The 20,200-nt window shown below is 38.4% G+C and overlaps 1 protein-coding gene across 5 annotated transcripts in view; it reads left to right on the top strand.

The window, feature by feature from the left end:
* LOC126248316 (dihydrofolate reductase-like) overlaps positions 1-15,860 on the top strand; it is a 103,758-nt gene extending 87,898 nt beyond the window's left edge. For 4 of the 5 annotated variants that reach the window (XM_049949202.1, XM_049949200.1, XM_049949203.1 and 1 more), the window contains exon 5: positions 15,572-15,860. In XM_049949202.1, coding sequence (XP_049805159.1) covers positions 15,572-15,671 — 100 coding nt within the window. In that variant the 3' untranslated portion in view covers positions 15,672-15,860. Of the gene's footprint in view, positions 1-9,968; positions 10,100-15,571 lie in introns of all 5 variants that reach the window. The other variant, XM_049949201.1, reaches the window with a different exon arrangement.
* The last annotated feature ends 4,340 nt before the right edge of the window (positions 15,861-20,200 follow it).

Genomic DNA, 20,200 nt, shown 5'->3' with positions numbered 1-20,200 from the left:
AGATTGAATAACATCTGGGATAGGCTACAATCCTGTCTCACTCCCTTCACAACCACTGCTTCCCTTTCATGCCCCTCGATTGTTATACCTGCCCTCTGGTTTCTAAACAAATTGTAAATAGCCTTTTGCTCCCTGTATTGTACCCCTCCTCCCTCCAGAATTTTTAAGAGCGTATTCCAGTCAACACTGTCAAAAACTTTCTCTAAGTCTAAAAATGCTATAAATGAGGGTTTGCCTTTCCTTAATGTATCTTCTAGGATAATTCATACAGCCAGTGCTGCCTAGTGTGTTCCTACATTTCTCCAAAATCCAAACTGATCTTCCACAAGGTTGGGTTCTACCAGTTTTTCCATTTTTCGGTAAATAACTCTTGTTAGTGTTTTGCAAACATGACTTATTAAACTGATAGTTTGATAATTTTCACACCTGTCGGCAACTGGTTTCTATGGAAATGGAATTATTACATTCTTCTTGAAGTTTGAGGGTGTTTACTGTCACATACATCTTGCACACCAGAATGAAGAGTTTTTTGATGGCTGGCTCTTCCGTGGGTATCAGTAGATCTGACAGAATGTCATCTATACCTGAGGCCTTCTTTCAATTAGGTCTTGCAGTGCTGTGACAAATTCCTCTCACAGTATCATATCTCTTATCTCATCTTCATGTATGTCCACTTCCCTTTCTATAATATTGCTTTCAAGTTCTCCTTCCTTGTATAGAGCAGTGCCGTGTGGGGTAGCTGTGTGGCCTGAGGCACCTTGCCACAGTTCACGTGGCTTCCCCCCATCACAGGTTCGAGTCCTCCCTCACACATGAGTGTGTGTGTTGTCTTTACCATAAGTTACTTTAAGTTAGATTAAGTTGTGTGTAAGCCCAAGGACCAATGACCTCAGCAGTTTGGTCCCATAGGAACTTACCACAAATTTCTAAATTTCCTTGTACAGACCCTCTATATACACCTCTATCACAGCTTTCCCTTCTTTGCTGAGGGCTCATTTTCCAACTGAGCTGTTGATATTCACACAGCTGCATCTCTGCTCCTCAGAGGCCTCTTTAATTTCCCTGTAAGCAGTATCTATCTTTTCTGTAGTGAAACATGCATCTAAATCCTTACATTTGTCTTATAGCCATTCCTGTTTAGCCATTTTGCATTTCCTGTCAATCCCATTTTTAGACATTTGTATTCCCTTTTGCTTGCTTTATTTGGTGCATTTTTGTATTTTCTCCTTTCATGTTGCGTGTTGTCCAAGGATTTCTACTAAGTCATCTACTATTTTATCCTCTGCTGCCTTCACTATTTCATCTCTTAAAGCTACCCATTTGACTTCCACTGTACTCCTTTCCCATTTGCTAGTCAACTGTTGTGTAATGCTCCCTCTGAAAGTCCTAACAACCTCTGGTTCTTTCAATTGATCCAGGTCCCAACCTCTTAATTGTCTACCTTTTTGCAATTTCTTCAATTTTAATCTACAGTTCATAACCAATAAACTGCAGTCAAAGTCCACATCTGCCCCTGGAAATATCTCACAGTTTAAAATTTGATTCCTAAATCTCTGTCTAACCATTACATAATCAGTATGAAACCTTCCAGTGTTGCCTAGTCCATTTTATGATTCTTAAAGCACCAAGAGTTTCTGACACTTAAATTATGCCCTGTGCAACATTCTACCAGGTGGCTTCCTCTTTCATTCCTGTCCCCCAGTCCATATTCATCTACTATTTTTGCGTCTCTTCCTTTTCCTTCTAGCAAATTCCTGTCCTCCATCAGAATAAAATTTTCATCTCCTTTCACTATCTGAATAATTTCTTTTACCTCATCATACATTTCTTCAATCTCTTCTTCATCTGCGGTGCTAGTTGGCATGTAAACTTGGGTTACTGTGGTAGGTGTGGGCCTTGTGTCTTTCTTGGCTACAATAATGCATTCGGTATGATGTTCATTGTAGCTTACGTGCATTCCTATTTCCACTCCTGCATTACCCCTATTTGACTTTGTATTTATAACCTTGTGTTCACCTGATCTAAAGTCTTGTTCCTCCTGCCACCATACTTCACTAATTCCCATGATATCCAACTTCACCCCATCCATTTTCGTTTTTAAATTTTGTAACCTACCTACACTCCGCTCCTTAGAATGCCAGTTTTGTTTCTCCTGATGCCGACATCCTCCTGAGTAGCCCCACCCGGAGGTCTATTTTACCTCTGGAATATTTCACTCGAGAGAATGCCATCATTATTTAACCCTACAGTAGAGCTGCATGCCCTCAGGAAAAATCATTTAACCATACAGTAGAGCTACAGGCCCTTAGGAAAAATTACAGCTGTTGTTTCCCGTTGCTTTCAGTCATTCACAGTACCAGCACAGCAGGGCCGTTTTGGTTGATGTTACAAGACCAGATCAGTCAGCCAACCAGACTGTTGCTCCTGCAACTACTGAAAAAAACTGCTGCCTCTTTTCAGGAACCACACATTTGTCTTGCCTGTCAATGGATACCCCTCCATTGTGGTTGCACCTATGGTGCAGCTATCTGTATCACTAAGGCACGTAAGCCACACCACCAACGGCAAGCTCCATGGTTCTTGCGAGAATATCACAGTTATATGGTAATTTATTTATTTATAGTATGATGGCAGAGAAATATAGACAGCTACATATGACAAATATATACATTTCCAAACAGGTACATACAATCACAAGTTAGTAACGAGTTGATAAATGTAAGTCTAGGCTGGAAATCTGAGCAGAAGCTTCTGCAGACAAATTGTGAAGTCTTCCATTGATACTTTGAGTGCTCTGAGGGAACATTCAAACATTACGTGATGTACTGTTTACTGCTCTTCACTATAGTCACATTGAGTGGAAGACTTCTATCCACACTGGTCCAACGTCTGCCCTGGAGGTGAAAACCTGCTGATTGTCCCCAGGTAGTTTTGATTAATGTGATGCTTCATGGAAGATTGCTTCTGCCACTGATTTTTCCAGGTTTCATGCATGTTGAAGTTAATGTCCTGCAGGCTGATTTCTGTGTGCCATAATGGTTTTCTAGACCTTAGTTGCTGGGATTCTGAAGATGAAATTTCTGAATGAATTGCTAAGTCTAGGTTGTTATGTGCTAATAATCAGATGGGTCTGAACTGTGAGGAGCTTTTGACTACTGGGTTTTATGTCCTGAGGGTGCCCTCAGGATATGTTTACAAATGACTTTTAAATATGTGATATATATATATATATATATATATATATATATATATATATATATATATATATATATCACTTCTCCCTCTCCCCCTCTCCCACTCCCCCCTCCCTCTCCCCCCTCCCTCTCCCCCTCCCCCACTCCCCCTCCCCACTCCCTCTCCCCCTCCCCACTCCCTCTCCCCCTCCCCCTTCCTCTCCCCTCCCCCTTCCTCTCCCCCTCCCCCTTCCTCTCCCCCTCCCCCTTCCTCTCCCCCTCCCCCTTCCTCTCCCCCTTCCCTTCCCCCCTCCCCCTTCCTCTCCCCCTCCCCCTCCCCCTTCCTCTCCCCCTTCCCTTCCCCCCTCCCTCTCCTTCCCCCTCCCTCTCCCCTCTTCCCCCTCCCTCTCCTCCTCCCTCTACCCCTCCCTCTCCTCCTCCCTCTACCCCTCCCTCTACCCCCTTTCTCTCCCCCATCTCCCCACTTCCCCCTCCCTCTCCCCCCATCCCCCTCCCTTTCCCCCCTCTCCCTTTCCCCCCTCTCCCTCCCTCTCCCTGCCTCTCCCTGCTTCCCCCTCCCTCTCCCCCCTTCCCCTCCCTATCCCCCCTTCCCCTCCCCCTCACACACTCACTCCCTGATGCAAATGACACACACTTTTTCTGCTCTTACTCTTTGAGTGATCATCAGCAATTCCCGGCGAATTGAATGTGCAAATAACTTACGGGTTTGCTGCCGGGTAACGTTGAGCACAGCTGATATTTCGGCAGGAGCACACCCTGCCATTCTCAAGGCACAAATGCAAGGAGGAAGCAATGTGCAAGGGAATTTAATACCTCGCTTCACAGAGGAGAAACAAGGAAGATACCACACACAGAACAAGTAACCGCAGAGTCAACACACAACCAAAGATAACCAACATTAGAAATATCGATGGTGACTATTAATTAACAGGATTGAACATAAACGTCACACATGCTTACAACAGTCGAGCAAATCCGCTATTACAGAACATTGCCTTGACACCAGTCATTCTGTGGAATACCACAACACGGAGATTCTGGCTTGCACGTCCAGCTATTGGGATAGTGTTATTAAGGAAGCTGTTGAAATCAAACTATCAGGCAACCTTATAAACAGAGATGGTGGATTTTGTTTAAATGCTGCTTGAAATGTGGCTCTGTCTCTCGTCAAAAAACAGAGGGACAGAATTAGTGCTACCTCAACTGTTGATTAATAGTCACCATCGATATTTCTGATGTTGGTTGTCTTTGGTTGTGTGTTGACTCTCGGTTACTTGTTCTGTGTGTGGTATCTTCCTTGTTTCTCCTCTGTGAACCGAGGTATTAAATTCCCTTGCACATTGCTTCCTCCTTGCATTTGTGCCTTGAGAATGGCAGGGTGTGCTCCTGTCGAAATATCGGCGGTGGTTGACGATGTCACCTGGCAGCAAACCCGTAAGTTACTTGAACATTCAATTCGCCAGGAAAAGTTAAGGCCTCACATTTGTATCATAGTTCCGGATTGTCATAGTTTTGTCTGGAAGGAACCAGAATTCCTAGCGCTTGTAGAAAGCACTGAAGCAGATGATTGGTTGCGGCATGTTGGTTACTCTTAGAAATAGTTTATCTTGTAGTCACATTGAAGTAGACTTTATGTGGGTTAATACGGGTAAAGGTTGTAATTGACAACAAAAATAAATTAATAATTGGTTCATTTATGGAACCCCAACTCAGATGAAATAGTTACTGAAGGGTTCAAGGAAGACTTGAGTATTGCAAAAATTATCCTGTACTGCATGGATAGTATGTTAGGGGTAATTTGTGTGCCAAAGAAAGAAAGAAAGAAAGAAAGTAAGTAAGAAAAAAAAAGAAAAGAAAAAAAAAATGTGTGTCAAGAAAGAATTGCTGGACAGAGAAATAACAGTGAAAGAATGACAATACAGGATTGAAATGTGGGAATGAGGTACATGGCAAAATTAATACAAGAATGGAAAAAAAATTAGTGTTGATTGCAGTCAATGAGAGAGGAAATGTTGAGCTGTAGTTGGGCACTGAAATATATGGATAAAACATTAAGAATATCACATTTTTAAGTTTTTGCAGACAACAACTAGATGATGCTGTTGAGATGTGAACAAAATGGTTTATTTCATGTGAAAGTTTTCATTGAAGTGAATTTGATAAATACCTGTTCCTAATGGATTTTACACAATTTGACTAAAGCTCAAAAACAGACTTGTGTTAATTATTGTAATGAAATGCTCAAGAAATTAAATGGAGGTAATGCAAAATGTATATATGTTACCATAACAGCAGAGGAAACTTGGATATATTTGCCTCAACTGAAAACTAACCTGCCATCAGCTGTTTTGGTTTGCCAAGATTATCTGAAAGCAGCAAAAGTGTTTCTTTTGGAAATTATCGCTAATATCCATAGTTACCATGGACGTCACTTTAGAGGCTCGAAGAACAGTTAATGCTGAGTTTTATGTAACAATTTTTTTGGCACATATTATTAGTCAAATCAGAAAAAAAGACATACATCCCATTGTTATTTATTGTGACTATGCCAGCTGTCTCACAGTATTTCAGACAGTTGATTATTTACTGGAGAAAAACATTGAATCCATGTCTTGTGGCCCAAACTCACCTCATTACCATTGAATGATGTCTTTTTATTCCCTTGTGTCAAACAAAAATATGCAGAGGGATATTTTCATCACATCAAGCAGTTGGTTCCTTCCACATAATATTTTTGAGGTAACATCATCAGAGAGATTTTTTTATCAGATCTGCTTTGAATTTGTGAAGTCAGTGTTTGTAGAAATACGATAATAGCTTCTTTGTTTCTGTAAGAACTTAAAAGGCAGCCCTTATATTCATATTCTTCTGAGCACACCCACATACACTGTACATATGATTATGGAGGCCAACTGTCATGAATGATTACCTTGCAACAATGTATGTGGTGAAACACGTTCAGCAATGTTGTGGGGGAGTGGGATGGATAAGATAAGTTGCCAGGTATAATGATATGAAAGAAAACGAGGAAGATGGTTCATGCAGGTGCAGGCAGAGGTAGTTGCATGTTGCATTAATTGATATGTGATTGGGCTGTTTTCACATTTGGCCCAGCCACTGACCTAGTAGGCTAACAAGTGACTGATGTAGGCTAACAAGTGACTGATGTAGGCTAACATGTGCTGAGTGAAAACATAGGGCACATTTTGCACACGAGTCTTCATGTATGACAAAGTATCCCAAGCAGAAGCATTATAAATAATAACCTAAACATTTTGTAGATTGGATGGCTGGCAAATCACCACTTTTGGAGGGGCGTGAAGGATTTTAGGGAATTTATCGTTCATTTCCTAGTATGAAGAAGGTAAGTGAAGCGCTGGTGGTAGAAGTGGTTCAGTCATTCCAGCCCGTGATGTATCTAATGAAGTTGATGTTGCTTTGTGGCTGGTTTGCAGGTGTGGTTGGAACATTTTCATTTCACTTTGCCATACGATTATTCCAGTTCTTTTCAGCACACTTCCATAAATTGCCCCCATTAATATTTTGCATATTTTTTCTGTATTGCAAAAGCTGACAGGAATACTTATTTCCCAGGTTCATTGATTCCATGAACACCATGAAATATTTTCACATGAAAGGAGAATAATTGATGTATTACTGGTTCTTCCTTCTTATTGTTTTGTATCACTAATCTTTTGTAATCACGACATTGTCTTTTTCACTTCATTGGTCATTTGTTACCATGTTTTTTGAGGTAATTATTAACATATCCCTTTTTAGGTATGGGTCATTGCTGTATCTGTCCACACCAGTTCAGAAAGACTTCATCATTCATGGCCAGAGTACAGTCCAGCAGACTGGTTCTAAAATGCTGCGTAATCCTTGAAATTGTGCTCCTTCCCTCCACCATGTGCTCACGATAGGATACCTGTCCTTGTCAAGCTACACCCACAGGAAAGTTGGGAGCAGTATGGTGTCATTGTTCCATAAGACACACGCCTGCTGATTGGTAGCCATAGATTTGAATTTGTTTCTTAATGTTTGCTTTGTTTCTCTAGTGGTATTCTGACATTTTGAGTATTGTTGAACACACTGTTTGGCTTATGTGTGCTGTAATTGCATGTAGACTACATATTAAAGAAATAACTAACCTCACTTTTAATTCAGGCACAAATGTTTGATTAATTTCTTTTTTAGTTGTAATGATAAAAAACTGTTGTTTGTACATTGATGAATTTAAATGTGAAAAACTAATATACCAGTTACATGGGGCAAATTTAGTTGTATGTCTACTGAGAAGCAATGGCTTTTAATCTACAGCAAACAGAACTTCTTTGTGTGTCATTGCAAACCTTATTGGCTGTCTTATGGTGGTGTAATATGTGGCAACAATGATATTTAGCAGCCACCGGTTCTCTAGTATTAATCTTTTGACCATTTTGGGTAGTTCAGGCTTAAAACTATACTTGCCTCACCCCATTTGGATGGGAGAATGGGAGGTGTCATTATTAATGTGATAACCTCTGATCATTTGGGGAGAGGGGGTGGGGAATGGAAAAGACTTTGTGATGTGCACACTTGTGCTTCCTTATCCCTCCCTGGCCACTCCTTACACCCCAAAAACCTTATTTACCTTTAACTTAATCAAACATTCGGGGTCCAATGACAAAATATCTTAGAAAACCAGCTATGTCCCCTATCATGCCAGTCTGCCTCCATAACTCAGTGGTCTGTGGGTCTAGCTGCTATGTGGAGGACCCAGGTTCGATTCCCAGTACTGCCAGTGATTTTTTCCTTGGTGGGAGGAATATAACAGGGTACACATAAGTCTCGTGATGCCAACTGAGGAGCTACTTGAGAAGTAGAAGGCTAACAACAGCCGGATGTGTGGAGGACTTCTCCATACTGCATCCGAATGACATCATCGGCACAGGATGACTCAGCTGTCCGTTGGTTCCGATCGTACAGTCTGGGCTAGAACTTGGATGTATGCTTTGCTTTGTGTTCCGTGCCAACATGTGCTGTATTCTATCTCGGGACACAAATGCTATGACATTTCTCTGCTTGATTACTTTAAGAGTGTGACAGTATGCAGTCTCATAAATGAAGTAGTTGGAGTTAAAATGATGGAGTTTTTCATTTATTTTAGTACAGTTAAAGAGAGGGTAAAATTTTCAACATTTATTTATGATTGAAAGTTTGATCGTCCATGTACAGGTGTGAGGTATTTTAAAATCTGTTTCCAGGGAATATATATTATAGTGAGTTGAATAGGTGTGGATTAATGATCTTAGTCGTTATTGCTGCTGCCTACCTCACTGATATAAGTTCAAAGTTAGACAGTGTTAATGCTCAAGTGCCAACCACAAATAAAATTACTCTGCACTGTTCCATTACTGTTCCACAACTGCAAGTCCATACCTATTCCTTCATTATTGCTTCAGTAGACACAGTGATAAATTGTGTTGTCATATGCCACAGTAGGCAGCAGTAATATAAAATAGCTGGTGAGCTAGTTGAGGAAAAATTTATGATCCATGCAAGAAAACGACCCCAATTACGAGCTAGCAGCATGATCCCACAATTAATAATCGAATAAGGGGTTGGCTGGGATCTGATACCACTACTCTGTTTAATGCATCAAGTGAGTCATTACTGTGGCGTAACATGTGTCCATGGCAACAGAGTGATATAACGAAAGTTTATTTTATTATTATGTAATTAGAGTGTGTGTTAGCTCATATTATGTAAGTTTATTTTATCATTGTTTTATTAAACTAAGATTAAACTGTGATTTTACTCATAGATATTTATGTTGGTAACGTGTGTACAAAGTACACCGCGCGTCTACTCGAGGGTTAATTAAGATTTCTTTAACACATTCCAGTCAGGCCACAGTGACTTTTCCAGTCCCCCAGACATAGTAAACTTTTTCAACTTCTTTGTATGGCTCCTGCTTGCAAGATGAAAGATTCAAGCAGATTATCATGCGTCTCAGAACTACGGTCATTGATTTCAGAACTGTTATCATCAATTTTAGAACCAGCTTCTTCAAGCAGCCACAGAATGTCTTCATAAGTCAAATTGTCTCGTTTTGTGACAAACATTTCTGATCAGAACAACTACGGAATCATACTGCAACAACAGAAGTGTGGGAACTCATTATGCCTTTAATATCTTTTTCAAGTCAAGAAGCACTTTGTGGAAACAGGAACATCCATTTAGCAGCTCTCCAATGTATTAAAAGAGTAAACAACTGACTTGCAGCCATCACTGCTCAGAAATAATGTGTTGTGAATTAATAATTAGGAAAGCTGCACTCAGAAGTTCTTCAAATGCCGCCTGTTAGGGAACTCACAATGTACCCATATTTTCTACAGGCAGCAAGCACAATGTGTTAAACAGAATTTTAAATGGTCATTGAAACCTTAACAGTAGCACTATTACCCAATTGGGGAAATTTGCATTGCGCACACTTTTTTTTTTATCAGATGAACTGTTACATTTCATGCCCAGTTACTCGAAGTTTTGAAGGTAGTGAACATGATAAAGTGTAGTCATTTGCTCAAGTTCTTTATCTGTGGTGTTAATGCCTATCACACCTTGCAAAAATTTCACCAGTTTGAAAAGTTTAGAATCTTGAAGATGCCTTTGAGACAACATTATATTTAATATTTGTGGTCATAGGGATCCAGACAAACAAGTTAACTGTTGGATGGTGTGGGGTAATGCATGGGTTGTGTGTAGTTTTCTATAATCTTCATCTGCCCCCAGGGTGCTGTCAGATTGGAAGAATTTGAAAGATCTTGGGCAGTTACCACCTCTCAAAATACGGAAAGCAAAGATTTTGCAGTAGAAGAGAATTGTTTCACAGTATCGAAGATGAAGTGCTCGTAGCTCTTAAGGTATGCATTTTAAGGCCAATGTTTACTAGATTTCTTTTGCTTTCAATAATCATTCCTGTTGTATCCCTGAATAATTGACCAGTCCTCGTGAGCACCCAGTATAGCTCACTTCAGCATGCTTATATAAATTCATAAAATTGTAGTTGCTACCTCACCTTCCTCTAATAATACAAACCTTTCCGAATGATTTGTGTTTCCTATTAAGTTTGCAATGTCCTGTTGCTACTTTCAAGAGAATGAAGTGCATGGAGAATTACTTGCTTTGCTAGTATCAACAGCCTTGTGCTCACAGTAAAAAGTACTGTTGACTGCTCTCTATTTGTAGGCATTCTTCCTCCTCCTTCAGCATGACAGGGATACTAATTACAGGTGCTGATTAAAGAGACAGGAAGAATTAACATAAAACAAAGGCTGCAAATTTTCACCAGAAAAAAACTTGTACATAGATTTTAACTGTTCGCACTACTTTTTTGTTTCACTTACTTTGTTTGAATTAAGATCATTTAATTGTGTTTTAAATTTCAGTAATGTTTTGGCCTTCATGTTTTTGAACAAATGTAGCAGATTTTCAAATCTCAATTATGTTAAGTGCTTTCACACGTGTTTTGAAGCCTTCAGATTCTTAGCAGAGAAAGATTAATAGGTCTCAACTACTGGTATTTTACATGGCATTTCTTTCTTCTCCCTCTCCAGCTAGAAAACATGGGGACTATTTTAATATGCAGCATAGCTGTTACAGATTACATTCAAGAACAAAGAACACAGAACTGTTAGTATTTAGGAGTAAAGGAGACCACTCACCAAATAGTAGAGGTGCTGAGACATCAAGAGGCACATACAAGAGAGAATGAAAACTTACACACACACACACATATATATATATATATATATATATATATATATATATATATATATATACAAATATACACACAAAATTCAAGCTTTCGCAACAAACTGTTGCCTCATCAGGAAAGAGGGAAGGAGAGGGAAAGACGAAAGGATGTGGGTTTTAAGGGAGAGGGTAAGGAGTCATTCCAATCCCGGGAGCGGAAAGACTTACCTTAGGGGGAAAAAAGGACAGGTATACACTCGCACACACACATATCCATCCACACATACAGACACAAGCTTGTGTCTGTATGTGTGGATGGATATGTGTGTGTGTGCGAGTGTATACCTGTCCTTTTTTCCCCCTAAGGTAAGTCTTTCCGCTCCCGGGATTGGAATGACTCCTTACCCTCTCCCTTAAAACCCACATCCTTTCGTCTTTCCCTCTCCTTCCCTCTTTCCTGATGAGGCAACAGTTTGTTGCGAAAGCTTGAATTTTGTGTGTATATTTGTGTTTGTTTGTGTGTCTATCGACCTGCCAGCGCTTTTGTTTGGTAAGTCTCATCATCTTTCTTTTTAGATATATTTTTTCCACGTGGAATGTTTCCCTCTGTTATATATATATATATATATATATATATATATATATATATATATATATATATATATATTTTGTGCTGCCCAGACACACAATGCCGGGATTGTAGTTCAGCAGGTGGACTGGAAGTGGGGGTTGTATCAGGTGGGATAGGTAGAGGGAGAAAGAGGTGGGAGGAGGGGTTGGGGACATGTAGCTAAGGGCTTGAGGGGCAGCAGGGCTGCAACATAGGAATGCGGTAGGGAGGTGTGGCAGATGCATAGGCTGGGCACGTAACACAATGGTACTGGAGCCGGTGAGATGAGGCACATGGTGAAGATGATATGAAGGCATGGATTGGGAGGGGATGACAGAACAGTGGCAGGGGAACTGTTGGGTCAAGGTTGTGAGGACAGTGGATTAGTGGACACTTTTTGAGGTTAGGAGGATTACAGGAATGAAGGGTGTGTTTCAAAGATAACTTCCATAGTACAGAAAAGCTGGTGTTAGGGAGAAGAATCCAGATGGTGCCATTGAATTTAAGCATGTTGTGCCACTGGATGGTCAACTTTGTTCTTGACCACAGTTTGGCAGTGCCCATTCATTCTGGTGGACAGCAGGTTGGTGGACATGTCCACATAAAATGCTGCACAGTGATGGGACAGTCACTCTGGTGGACAGCTGGTTGGTGGTCATTTCCACATAAAATGCTGTGCAGTGATTGTACCACAGATGATATGGATGTTTTCACAGTGATAGGGTAAGGACATGCCTGTGACTGCATTGAAGTGGGATGCACTGGATTGGATGAATTGAGCAGGTCTTGCACCTGGATCTTCCACGGAGATAGGACCCATGTGACAAGGAATTGGGAGTGGCATAGGGACGGACCAGGATGTTGTGTCAATTGTGTGGCGATGACATACCACTTTAGAAAAGGTTGGAAGAATCTCAGGTAGGATGTCCCTCATTTCTGTATATGATCATAGGTAATCAAAATCATGGTGTGGGGAATGGTTCAGTTGCTCCAGTCCAAGGTGATATGGGTGCCAAGAGGGGGGGGGGTGAAATGGGTTCCCCTTACTGCCATGTATATTTCAGTCACTCTTTAGTGTTGTTTTTGCTCCATTATCACATTGTGTCACCATGCATGATGTGCATAAAGTAATAAAAATGTAGCCAGGCAGTACACTTGTGCCCTCCTGACTTTGTAGTGGAAGATTGGACACTGTTAATTTGCAATTTTTGTTTCTGATTTTCACCAAGAATATTCCCCATTGCAGCACTTTTAAAAAATAATTAAGTGTGTCAAAATCATAAATTCTGAACTATGTTGGTTCCTATCAATTTTTAGATAGCAGCCACAGCCTCATTAATAATAGGTGTGGCCATGTAGCATCATAGAGGCTGTAACATTGATGACGTGTCATAGACAGCTCTTATAAACAATAAATAAAGTGAAACAATAGGACTAATCATTTAAGTATTGTAAAACCAGATACCATTCTTTAACAAGTTGAACAAGACTGTTAAAAGTGTCACAGTACATTAACTCGCTTATGAAGTTTTTTTCAACCATCAGCCACAGAAACCAACAGCAATGTTCATTAATATAATAATAGAAGAAGAAATTACTTATGGTATTCATCTCTTAACCATAGACAGTGACAGAAAGGAGTAAGATGTTGAGCTACAAAAATCTTTGATCACCAACCGAGTGATAAATAAGGAGAAGTTGCAATTACAATACATGGAACAGGCAGATAATTAAACTGAAATAAGGTTATTTCACCTTTCCATCATTGATGGGTCTGTGGAGATCACAGTCTTACAATTAATTAGGAAAAAAATTGCCTCAGACTGTAATTAAATGCTCTTAATTTGATTACACTGTGATTGATATTGGCGCTTCTAGCCTTATCCTCATATTTACTTGTTTGCAATAGAAATGTACAGTAAATGAGTGCAATACATAATGTAATTACATTATGTATTGTTTATGTGCTAAAGAACTTGTTATAAAACAAGGTACAATTCTTTAATATAAGGCACAAGGACTTAAAAGTTCCAAGACACTATGGCAACTCTATGCTATTAAGATGTTAGAAGCTTCTGCCTAATACCTCCATGCAATGATCCACATACAACTCATATTTACCGAATGGTATTACATCACCTATCGCACACCACAGTTGAAGGTGTCTCCGTCGATATGGAAGCAAATCTGCTACTGTTCTATACCACATGACCTAACTTGGTTTATGGTGCAAAAACATACTGTATGGAATGAATCATTTCCAGTTTTTATTAAGCTAAGACATAATCAAATTGCCAACACCATCAAGTTCTTAAATACCTATGTGTTACTTGTCAGTTTTTATGGACATTTGTGATTTATGTACATTCTTGATGTTAGTGTTAGGGCCATTAATCAGTGTCAAGGCTAGAAGAGGCCAATAAACTTGTTAGCATGTACACAGTATGTAATACAATTTTATTATGTATAGCTCTTGTTAACAAGCACATGTGATGATGAGGCTACAGCCTTCAAAACTGATCATGATATAATAAAATAAGAGCATTTATTTTCAATCTGAGGTAATTTCTTTCTTTCTTTTTTTCAATAATCGAACCAAGGGCCAGGAGTATGTACAATAAACGTTTTGCATAAGGAACTTCTGCTAAGTACAGGCAAGTAAACATCTCATAACTTTAGTACTTTCCAGCAGCAGACTTAGTAAGTTTAAAGAATTTGAACAATGTTTGATGTCATGGTCTCTGCGTTGCTATTGAACTTTGATAGAAATACATTATTTGAAGCCTCTGATCCTGGTGTCCATCATGTAATGAATGTTAAGGCTTCAGGAAATAAACATCAAAAAGACTGAATTGACTTCATAAAACTACCTTTCCTCTTCTTTTTATTTAGTGGGATATTTGACTTAAATCGGTTTTTATGATGAAAGACTTTAAAATTTGCTTCAGACAAGACCAAAATTGATATCATATGACCTCTAGGTATGTGCTTTAAAATGATGAAAAGGTCATGACTGTGTTAATATGGTTATTGTGTTTCGTTACATTCTTTCCATTCTGTTACATATACTAGAAGACTGTTTTACGTAACTTCATAAATTTAGAAAATAGATGGAGAGAAGGTAGCAGGAGAGAGAAAACAAAATGCTGTATGAAAGGAGACAAATTTGCTGAAAAGCAGAAGTTTGAAGTTCTTAGTAGGCACACAAAGACTGTTATCCTTTTATGAGCTGCTTCACCCCTACGTGGTGCCAGCTGGACTAACACTGTTAGTCCAACTGACACCATATAGTGGTATAGGTGTGTGTGTGTGTGTGTGTGTGTGTGTGTGTGCGTGTGTGCAGGAAAACTTCGAAAGCTAGCAAGTTTCCTTTGTTTTGTGTGTGCCTATTGACAACCCAATGCTTCTGCTTTTTGGTGAGTGATCTCCTTTAATCCAAAAGTATTTACATTCTACAGTAACTTCCTACAACAAAGTACCATATGAGATTGAGATGCTGCATGTTCCATAGGTCATTTGCACAATTTTTACTGAAATTGTGCGCAATGATTCAGTTTACAGGCTATGTATGTATGTATGATTTGTTTATACGTATGTTGGCCATTTGCAGATCACTAAACAACACATTGTTAAATTTAATAAGAATTAACATATTAGTCTTGAACACTACTCATGTAACGAGTGACACACTTCAGTTTTTCAACTACACATGCTACAAGTTTTAATTAAAATTCTGTCCACAAAATGGGATGGGTTGTTCAGAAGAAATTGTTTAAGGCTAAATTTAAAATTTGCTTTCTTACCTGTCAGCATATTTTGTGTTATTGGGCAAATGATCAAATATTTTTGTGGCTGCATATTGAACTACTAACAGCCACTTTTTGTCTTTGTTAATAGGTACCAACAGTCAGTTTCCCTCTGTATTGTGTACTGTGTGTCATTGTCTAGTATGGCAAGTATTTTTCAGACTTTTGTAATGAACCCACTCAATAAATTTTTGCATTAATTATATATTTGTTTATTTTTTCAGTGATCCTACAGTACCTTCGGGTATCCAAGAAGAAAATGGCATTCAGTTTCAATATAAAGTTTATGAAAATACAGAATATGTCTCTATTAAAAACATTTAAAAGTAAACTAATTCCACCAACTATTGGAAAAATATATTATTTCATCGTGTACTTTTAGTTTCATGCAAGTGGTGGAAAAATATGAGCACATGGCAATGTGCTGATAGAAATATCTTTGACACTACAATGAGAAAACTTGATGTAATTGTAAAAACATGTAACATTAAAAAATATATGCAATTTAAATTACACTGGTCTTGATTGTAAATTGATCCTGTTTTAAATTATTATACATGTAATATGTGTAATAATTATTTAAATCATATTTATAATGCTTAAAATGACTTACTGTTAATAAAATAGTTTTTGACAAAAAAATTACAGATATTTATGATTTAATTCAGCACAGCTTCATTTCTTGACATGTGTGAAAAAATTTCATTAAATGCATTTGTAGTACTTAAAATCACCAGACATAGATTTTAACTGTGGAAGAAGTTGACACAGAAAGAAGCAAAAATCTGTCCTATTTCGAGTAATTTGGTGCTGTATATTAATTTCAGTTGTATTTAAATACAGTTTTCATTTGTCGTTTCATCTTCATTATTTCATCCTCATGGCTGCATTCATTTCATTTAAGTACAGTTAGCACTGTTAGTCTGGTCCAATCTTATGTGTTCCTTCTTAATGTGACAGTGTGCTGGGACTTTTGTGCTGTTGTTCCTAATGGATAGCTCTAGGCAAAATTAGTAGTTTGGCGATAGGTTACGTACTGTCTAGGGTGACACAGGCCTCCCAGTTGTCTCCAATAAGGCAGTGTGCAGCTCTGTTGCCTCCATCTTGAGACACCTACAATTCATATTTTATGGGTAGAGGTCATTATGAGACAGTCTTCAATATTTTGTCTCTCAGGGTATGTGCTCAATATCTGAGTAACGTTGCTGTGATGTATGGCCACTTTAGTGCGTAACAACTGTACTTCCCATAAAGTGACAATGTGCTTGTGGTGAATGTTAAATGACTGTTGAAGATACATTGACAGACTGAACAATCTACACAAGCGACACTGTCCTGTTCACTCTGTCCAGTTCATGATTGTAGACATGGCTTGCCCTGCTGAGTAGCACTGAGAATATGGATATATTTTTACCTCCTTTACACAGGCGGCTACACAAAGTGATTTCCTGTGGTCAAGAGTATTGAGAAAGAAGTTTCTGAGTAAAAAAAAAATCTCACAGCTATGCATTATCATGAGAGTGGGGCAGAACCTCGGTGGGCAATTTGTATACACATTAGGTGGTGTTGCTCAGAGTAGAAGCTGATCAACTTAAGTCCACAAAACTTCTATTTTAATGTAGTTTATTAGTATCTACTGTTTTTTATGGTTGGTGCAATTGCTTGAAAAAAATGTGTTCTTGAATAATACATGCTGTATATTCAAAATAAGTGCCTTTATGCACAATATTTTTATTTCTTGTTTTTAATATGGGAAGTGAGTTGTTGGTTGAATTAAAAAGGTATGTATAATTCACACACACACACACACACACACACACACACACACACACAAAAAAAAAAAAAAGAGGAATAACTATACCAAGAAGCAGCAGTTAGTATGCCAAGTCCTTTGAACATGTGTCTGTTAAATGTTTTCAATTTCATACCAAAAATGAATGCTTTTGAACTCTTGTAATCTTTAGTTTTGCTTGGGGTGTTACCTCAAAATTTGAAACAACATGAGATATAATGACTGTAACCAAATTATTTGTTTAGGCACTTCAGCATTTCTATGATATAATCCTCCCACCTGAATTTATTATCAAGCTGTAATCTCAGGGATATAAATTTGTTAACTTCTTCTATAACCATGTTCTCATAATTTATTTGTATGATTGGGGAAAATCTCATTAAGGTTCTGAACTGCATATAGTAAATCTTAAAAAAACTGAGCAACAGTGAACTTTGTGAGTTTTGTGCTCTTGTAAGCAGACTACACAAGGCTTCAAAGCATTTATTAATGCCTATGATGATTTCATGAAGAGCTCTTTCTAAAGTTGCACCCTACTTACTATTTACCATAATGTAATGTCCTAGTATTTAGCAAAGTAACCAGTGAAATATAAACAAGAGAATGCAATATTTCAAAAATGGAACCTGATGGGACATGGGGGATAATACTTGCCGCATTCGTGGTATTTTTTAAAAAGCCATATGTGCCTCAGGTTTCATGAAATGGTGGATTCCTCAAGGAGCCCAGCATTCATTTACTGAATATAGGCACACTAATGAGATGCATGACTGTTCAGGCAACCTCTGGAGAACCTGCTGTAGCTCAGTTATATAAGGCTTACCCAGACAAGCTAGGCTCTGTCTGGGTGGATGCTTCCTTCCCTAGCTGTTCGTGAGACTTCCATGCAGCCTAAATCCATTTTTCTACTTCCATTGGTTTGGGTGATTCATTGAGCAGTATTAACACCCAAACCCCAAAGAGACTTCATGTGACTAGCCCCTACCTCTGTTTGGAGATCCAAGATGATTTTTTCTGATGAAATGGAAGAACAACTGGCAAGTTTATGCATGGTTTTATGGTTTGGCATGGAAGAAATTAATGCAAATGGCTTATCAGTTTGGTGAAGCTAATGGCTGAAGTGACAGATTTAATAATAAGGTAAAATTGGCTGGAAAAGATTGGGACCAAGAGTATTTGAAAAGACACACACTGTCCTTCAGAAAGCCAGAAAATTGTAGTATGGGAAGGGCCATTAGTTTAAATAAAATATGAGTTAAAAGATTTTTGGCAACTTAAAATCTGTTTATGGACAGAGGAAATTGCTCCTCATAAGATCTTTCATTGTGATGAATCAGGGCTATCAAAGGTGCCTAACAAAACACCCAAAGTAATTTTAACAGTTGATAAAAAAGGAGCCTGTAAAGTTTCTTTAGGAGAAAGAGATCAGAATGTTAGTATTGTTCATTTTAGTGCTTCATATATTTATATATCACCAGCTATGATATTTACAAGCAAAAGGATGAAACAGAGCAGAAACATTGCCTCTTTTCTCTCACTGGCTATATGACTGCTAAAATCTTTACTGATTGACTGAAGCACTTTGCTCATCATACAGAACCAAGTGAAAAAGAACCAGTTTTGTTATGTCTAGGTAATCACACTACTCATCTCAGTCTTTTGGGTGTGAACTTTTGCAGGGAAAATTTTGTAACAATGATTTTGCTGCTGCCCCATTCCAGTCATAAAAGACAACCTCAGGACAACAGCTTCTTTGGTCTTTTGTAGTCTGCATACTCGGTAGAGGTGGAAAAATGGATTGTGACCAATCCAGGACTTACTTCGATCCACTCACTTATCAGTGCTATATTTAGAGAAGAACAGGATCTCAACAAGTGAGAAAGCTGTTAAAGGGTTTCAGGCAGCTGGGGCTGTTAAAGTGTTTCAGGTAACTGGAATACAACATTTCAACCCAGATGTGTTTACTGAAGAAGATTTTTGCCCCTTCTTCAGTGACTGAGAAACATCCCCCCGTTTTTGTCAACACGCCAAATTACGGTGGAGGAGAACAAGAAACGGAAGACTATCCAAACGTGATGACTTGGTGTCCCTGTAGGCTTTGATGAAAACATAGCTGAGATTTTTCATTACAGTTGGGATACGGAAAGCTTACCTTTTAAATGAAACTTGATAAAAAGAGTGGAAACGCTTTCCAGTGAAAGATTCAATAACTTCATCTCTCAACCAGGTCATTTATCAGGATTAACTACTGCTGAAATTGCTGCAAAGATTAAGGTAAAGCCTTTAAAAAGAAACAAGGTAAATGTGGAAATAATAGCAGTGAAACATTCAAAGCAATCCAAAACAAGAAAATGAAATCAGTTTATTTAGGTATTCCTTCTAAGACAATGCAAAGAACAACATGACCACTCAGCTTTTTTATATTCACCCCTTGCTGAAGTGTTAAGTTGCGAAAAGGTAAGTCAATGCACAAACACATGAAACAGTATCAAGCTCACCATTTAAAATTATACTACAAAGAAAAAAAAACAACAAAAAAGTGACAAGAATTATGGGAAAAGGAAGGAAGGAGAAAAGAAAGAGATAAGGAGCTTGGAAAAATATGTGGAAAGGAAGCTTGAAACAGAAGAAGACAAGAGGTGCTCAAAATCTGTCAAGTTGATGTGACATGAAGAAACAAAGGAAAAAAGGAGAAGAAACATTTTGTGCCAGTTGCCATGAGAGTTTTGAAGATTCTTGGATGCAGTGTGGACAATGTCAACAATGGTGGAATGAGGCACATTCTGAATATGCAGGCTCAGGACGTTATATTTGTGATCACTTAAAGTTTAAAGACTGTGCAGTCTTATCCACCATCCTGCACAGTCTTACTCAAGAAGGCAGTTAAGACTGTGCAAATATGAACTTCTAAAAAGTGTTAAAACAAATAATTTGTAGTTAGATTTAAGTTTATATAAACATGATAAAGTTGGACTATTAGATGAAGTGCACATTGATAAGATTTTCATAAGTTTTTGAATAAAATTGTATTTTTCTTAGCAATAAATATGTTAAATAAGCA

Source organism: Schistocerca nitens, chromosome 3 (genome assembly GCF_023898315.1).
Source record: "Schistocerca nitens isolate TAMUIC-IGC-003100 chromosome 3, iqSchNite1.1, whole genome shotgun sequence".
Lineage (NCBI taxonomy): Eukaryota > Metazoa > Arthropoda > Insecta > Orthoptera > Acrididae > Schistocerca > Schistocerca nitens.
This window is presented reverse-complemented; position numbering and strand designations above follow the sequence as displayed.